Here is a 6,700-nt window from a genome sequence, read left to right as displayed (position 1 = left end):
AAATTTTCTATGGTACACTGGTTGTCTCTCCCACGATGGCGTATTTTTTTTACATCATATATGGATGTTCTGTATGACAAAAAAAATATTCCAGTCGTATACCGGCAAACCCTAGAGCGGAAAAAAATAAAAACTTAAAAATTCATCGAAATTTAGGTGTAGAAGCTTCTTCACGCCTATGGAATATTTTTTTCCTCAAAGTATGAACGAAAATGAAAATTTTCTTTTTTTATTTACTTGAATCGCATGCGCCATTCAAAAGTTATGAATTTTTGAATATTCAAAGTTTGGTAGTCATTATCTCAGAAATAAAAAATCATGAGGCAATGAAATTTGGCAGAAATACTGTCTATATATAGTATTTCGAAATGCGGCAATCAAATCATTTTTTCTAGACAAAAAAAANGATGTTCTGTATGACAAAGAAAATATTCCAGTCGTATACCGGCAAACCCTAGAGCGGAAAAAAATAAAAACTTAAAAATTCATCGAAATTTAGGTGTAGAAGCTTCTTCACGCCTATGGAATATTTTTTTCCTCAAAGTATGAACGAAAATGAAAATTTTCTTTTTTTATTTACTTGAATCGCATGCGCCATTCAAAAGTTATGAATTTTTGAATATTCAAAGTTTGGTAGTCATTATCTCAGAAATAAAAAATCATGAGGCAATGAAATTTGGCAGAAATACTGTCTATATATAGTATTTCGAAATGCGGCAATCAAATCATTTTTTCTAGACAAAAAAAAATCCGGGATGGCTGAGTTGACATGGAATGTCCCATATATTTTTTCGGTTATTTCGTATTCACATATACATTTTTCCGGATGTTTCGTGCTTACTCTTCAATTGTTCTCGGATGTCATTTTGAGGTTGGATAAACGACACTCCTGACCAAAATCCGCACGTGAAGAATAATCCGACAAATACCCCTCGTGCTTCAAAATTCTCTGGTATTTCCCTCAAACTTCCCTGCAAACAAACGATCGCGTAAGCGCTCGGGATTTCTGAACCTGCAAAACTTGACACTTTTGTTTGTTTACAACGAAGTTATCGGGAAATACCCGATAATTTTGAAGCACTCGGGGTATTACTACTGAATAAAAATAGAAAGCCAACGATAGCTCGGTCGGTAGGGTGAACGATTTCTAATCCGATGATTCGGGTTCGAAACCCAATGGGTGCCGATCGGATTTCGAACTCCGAGAAATCAAACGTTGTCCGCATTTCTTTGGGAAATGATCTTGGGATTTCTGTACACAAACATTGGACAATGGATACAAAAAATGGGAGCGCAATGAAATCAAAGGTTCCGAGTGGGGGTGAGAATAAACAACCGATTTCTCGGAATTCAGTTTCCATACGAGTCATAGAGTTGCCTCAATAATAACCGTTTGATTAGTCCCCATCACACACTTGAGTGTTGAACATCTCACACGGTTCATTACAGTATCGTTAACAGAAATTCTCCGACGGTTATTCTCCTGTACTTATTCTCCATCAACTTTAATCAAGGTAAGTGATGATATAAAATATTTCAGTAGTGAAGTTGTAAACTCAATCGATCGTTATTATTATTTTTTTCCCTTTTTTTGAATGTTTAGAACTGTTCTTCATTCTTATTCCACAAGATGCCGCATGCCGAAAGATGTGTAAATCCAATGCGAGTTCCTGGGGGAGAAAGGTCACAATGGAGAAGACCTGCGTTCAATCTCAGAAAGACTACGACAGACATTTCCATTGTTGCCAGAAAATGCAAAACTATGTAGTTCCTGTAGGAAAAGAGCTTTGACTTACATTCCTGGATCACTACCCTCTGAATCTTCATCGAATCGGGAAGTCTCTTCATCGTCATCAAATGTTCCAGCCGATTGTTCGTCCAGTGCCACACCATTTCTAGTAAACATTTCTACGAGCAATATCGCAGGGACTTCTTTGAGATCAGGTAATTCCTTCCATTCAATTGATCCTGATGGGGATGTGATTTTCAATGAAGCTTCAGAGGAGCACGATGCTCCAACAGCAGATGATGATTCAGAGACAGAGCACCACAGGAACATTCCAGCAAATTTTCGTTCTCCACGAGAATTGGAATTGGAAGAAATATTGGATGGACTCAAGCAAAAATTCAATACTATGACAGAATATTCTGAACGTATTCAACTCTTGACTATTGCTCCACCTTCATGGAGTGTGCGAATTAGAGCCGTGAATTTGATACGATAAGGTACATGGCTAGGAGAGCAAAACAACTGCGAGAACAGAGAGGAATATTTGCTCCAACAGTTGCGAAGGCTGGGAAATCATTGCCCAAAGAGACAGTTGAAACGGTCCGGAGTTTTTATGAGAGTAATAGTCGGATGATGCCAGGGATGAAGGATAAAGTGTCAGTCAAAATCAGCGACGTGAAGAAAATAATGCAGAAGCGGATGGTCCTCGAGAACTTGAATGATCTTCATGAGAAATCTAAAATTGCTCATCCAGAGTCTCCGGTGGGATTCAGCAAGTTTGTGGAATTGAGGCCGAAGCACTGTGTATTGGCAGGAGCGAGTGGTACGCACGTGGTATGTGTCTGTACCTGTCATCAAAATTGTAAGTTGATGTTGAATGTAATCAACATTGATCAACGCCTGATGAGTGTAAAACTTAGATGAGTGTAAAAACTGTCCTGAAGTTGAAGGATTATCGCTCGAGCTGAAAGAACTCCTCCACGATGCTGTGATTGAAACTGTAGAATTCAGGACTTGGCAATCTGTGGATAGAACAACATTACAGACCCAGAGACTTCCAGTGTATGAATTTGTTGATGTACTTTGTGAGAGATTGAACGTATTGAAATCTCATCATTTTATTGCCATACAACAAAACTCTTTCGTGAAAGAACGAAAGGGGAATTTAAGTGAGAGTGAAATTTTAGTGCAGGCCGACTTTTCGGAGAATTATTCTTTCGTAGCTCAAGACGCTGCTCAATCGTTCCATTACAACAATGATCAATGCACTGTCCATCCTGTGGTGTATTATTATGGCCATGGCAATGATATTCGACATAGAATTCTAGTCCTCTTATCTGACAGTCTCCTTCACGATACTACTGCAGTTCATTTAATGCAACAGATTCTGATACGACACATAAAACAAGTCTGTGCTGTCGTAAACAAATTGATCTGCAGATGGTGCTGATGGTGCTGGACAGCACTATAAAAATCGATATAACATGGCTAATCTTTCGTTGCATAAAAATGATTTTGAAGTTGAAGCAGAGGCGCACTATCATGCGACCGCGCATGGAAAGACGGCATGCGATGGCGTAGGCGCAGTTCTGAAGAGGGAAGCAAGACGAAGAAGTCTGCAAATTACTAATGGTGAACCTATTCTCACTCCAGATGGTCTGTTCCAGTGGGGAAAGAATAATTTCAAGGATCTCGATGTGTTTTTCTACACTAAACAGGAACACGAGGATATGAAAGAACGGTTGAAAACAAGATTCGACAGTGCAAAGGCAATTCCAGCGATATAAAAAAATCACGGCTTCTTTCCTGTGGGAGAAAAGGAATTATTGATTCAGAGATATTCTTCTGCGACTACGGGAGAAGTTTTTCCAAAGGCGAAGAAATGAAATGGACGACGTACATTAAGATAGCCATTGTGATTTAGAAAAGTTCGATTGCAAATTGCTTTTTCTCTATAATTTAATGTTTATTTTTCAAATTACAAACTTAAAACAGACATATACTCCATGTTGATCTAACAACTGATCAAATATTTGGTACTTTGCGAATTCTCATTGTCGTTCATGTAAGTAGAGCTGTTAATAATCAATAAATTCAACTTTTTTCTATAAAAAACATTTTTTATCCATCACTACTTATGCATCGCATCTTCAAATTATGCCGAAAAATTGCACGNTAGAAAAGTTCGATTGCAAATTGCTTTTTCTCTATAATTTAATGTTTATTTTTCAAATTACAAACTNGGCCATGGCAATGATATTCGACATAGAATTCTAGTCCTCTTATCTGACAGTCTCCTTCACGATACTACTGCAGTTCATTTAATGCAACAGATTCTGATACGACACATAAAACAAGTCTGTGCTGTCGTAAACAAATTGATCTGCAGATGGTGCTGATGGTGCTGGACAGCACTATAAAAATCGATATAACATGGCTAATCTTTCGTTGCATAAAAATGATTTTGAAGTTGAAGCAGAGGCGCACTATCATGCGACCGCGCATGGAAAGACGGCATGCGATGGCGTAGGCGCAGTTCTGAAGAGGGAAGCAAGACGAAGAAGTCTGCAAATTACTAATGGTGAACCTATTCTCACTCCAGATGGTCTGTTCCAGTGGGGAAAGAATAATTTCAAGGATCTCGATGTGTTTTTCTACACTAAACAGGAACACGAGGATATGAAAGAACGGTTGAAAACAAGATTCGACAGTGCAAAGGCAATTCCAGCGATATAAAAAAATCACGGCTTCTTTCCTGTGGGAGAAAAGGAATTATTGATTCAGAGATATTCTTCTGCGACTACGGGAGAAGTTTTTCCAAAGGCGAAGAAATGAAATGGACGACGTACATTAAGATAGCCATTGTGATTTAGAAAAGTTCGATTGCAAATTGCTTTTTCTCTATAATTTAATGTTTATTTTTCAAATTACAAACTTAAAACAGACATATACTCCATGTTGATCTAACAACTGATCAAATATTTGGTACTTTGCGAATTCTCATTGTCGTTCATGTAAGTAGAGCTGTTAATAATCAATAAATTCAACTTTTTTCTATAAAAAACATTTTTTATCCATCACTACTTATGCATCTCATCTTCAAATTATGCCGAAAAATTGCACGCTCATCCTTTCATGAGGCATTCATCATTTTTCAGGAACAAAATTCGGAAAATCTAATTTTTCATGAGAAAAAAAATTTTCTCTCATCTCCATATGGCTATCCCACTTTGAAATACCCCGAAAAAGTTGAGTAATATCACTATTCATCGAAGAAGAAAAAAATTATTCAATTTTCGAATGGCCCCTGCATAACAGAAGGATTTAAATAACATAAAACTTGAAAAATGACTCATTATTCTTCCTCGTGGTACTGTCGTATTTTTATTCCAAAAGTATATGAAAAAACGAAAAAAATCTTTTTTTATTCATCAAAATCGGCCAATTTGTTCGCAAGATATGATTTTTCAAAAATTTGAGCTTTTGTTTTTGTCCTGGCCAAACAATTAATGTTAAAGGAGCGAAAATTTAGAGAAAGTATGTACTCATGTAGTACTTGACTGGGAGCATGCTAATTCAAGATTCTGAGAACCAAAAAATTCCAGAGTGGCTGAGTTGACATGGCATGTCTCATATATTACTTTATTCAACTGTCGCCTTCTTCATTATGAAAAAGTCTCTTGTGGTGATCGCATCAACATGGATGTCGCTGTCGTTATCCAAGGTTTCCGTGGCAAAAATGGGAAATTCTTGCCAAATGAAATTGCTGTTGCTAATACTGAGGGAGTATTTCTTTCGCACTGGATTTTGAATGCACCTTACCTGTACTTAGACCATACCACCTGCCGGCGTGAGACGAACAATAGACTCACAACCAACAATCACGGAATCGAGTGGCATGATGGGGATACAGAAGTGCGGGACGCTTTACATAATAATGGAGAGCTGTGCAGAAATGTTCGCTGTATTTTTATTATTGGTGGTGAGGAGGCTGTATATCTCCAGATCTTATCTGCACGAGAGACCATAAATTTAGGCACAGAGACGGATTTTAGAAACAATACATGTCTGCAGAATGAAGAAAAGACTGTGTGTTACATCCATGCCATGAAAAACAAGATGGACGTTCAGATGTTTAACTGCGCCTTACAAACCGTTTTGAATATACGTAATCATTTAATTCATAAGAAGTGGGAGGAGAATACAACGCGTCAGTGTTCAAGATCCGAGAACGATGACGTGTTCGACGACGCCGACACTCAAAATATCGACGCTAAAACCCCTGTTCGTAAATGTATTTTCAATATTTTTGAACAGTTTTGCACATCAAATTGATAGAATTGGTATTGTAACTCTAGAGAGGTGAAATTCATTTTTAAAAGAAGACCGAGGACGGCCGCAACCTTGGGTTTACCTGTATTTCGCAGTCATTGTGTCGAAACTATTGAGCACCGTACGAGGTATTTATTGGATTTTACTCATCGCCATCGCAATGACCTGTGCTACGCGCCTTCTAATCAACCGCAAAAATAAAGATATTGAAATCGGTAATACCGAAGACGCTACTGAAAATAAGGAAACACCCTCCGTTGTATACATTCTAATTATAATGATATGTCTAGTCGCAGCAATTGTAAGCCCTTTATATATATCAGGAATGGAATGGGTAGATGCTCTTTTCACTCATTATTATTATTGCATACCAGATCTTTTCAATGAAACGTTAGGTAACTCATCATTGACACAAAATGTAACCGAAATGTTGAATACAACTCTGTAGAAAATGTAAAATTTGTACAAGTGTTTCATTGTCTATTGTTAACGTATTCCTAACACCAGACCCTTCCGGACAAGTGCTCTTAATTGCAGCTGTGTTTACCTAAGGCCCGCCAGACGCTACCCCATCCACCTTCATAGTCACCTGATACTTGTTCTCGAATATTTTACGATTCCCGCCTTTACCCCCCCCCC

At 37.8% G+C, this 6,700-nt stretch overlaps 1 protein-coding gene across 1 annotated transcript; it reads left to right on the top strand.

The window, feature by feature from the left end:
• Positions 1–5,428: 5,428 nt before the first annotated feature.
• On the top strand, positions 5,429–6,064 carry LOC107042308. The gene has a single exon (XM_015263308.1). The coding sequence runs from the start codon at positions 5,429–5,431 to the stop codon at positions 6,062–6,064; it is 636 nt and encodes a 211-aa protein (XP_015118794.1).
• The last annotated feature ends 636 nt before the right edge of the window (positions 6,065–6,700 follow it).

The sequence above is a fragment of the Diachasma alloeum genome, unplaced genomic scaffold (genome assembly GCF_001412515.2).
Source record: "Diachasma alloeum isolate Michigan unplaced genomic scaffold, Dall2.0 Dall_scaffold_00441, whole genome shotgun sequence".
Classification (NCBI taxonomy): Eukaryota; Metazoa; Arthropoda; class Insecta; order Hymenoptera; family Braconidae; genus Diachasma; species Diachasma alloeum.
Note: the sequence above shows the minus strand (reverse complement) of the source record. Positions and strands in the feature narration are given on the sequence as shown.

What these genes read in the sequence shown, in the direction of transcription:
- LOC107042308 (XM_015263308.1), top strand. Translation starts at nt 5,429, where the DNA reads ATGGATGTCGCTGTCGTTATCCAAGGTTTCCGTGGCAAAAATGGGAAA.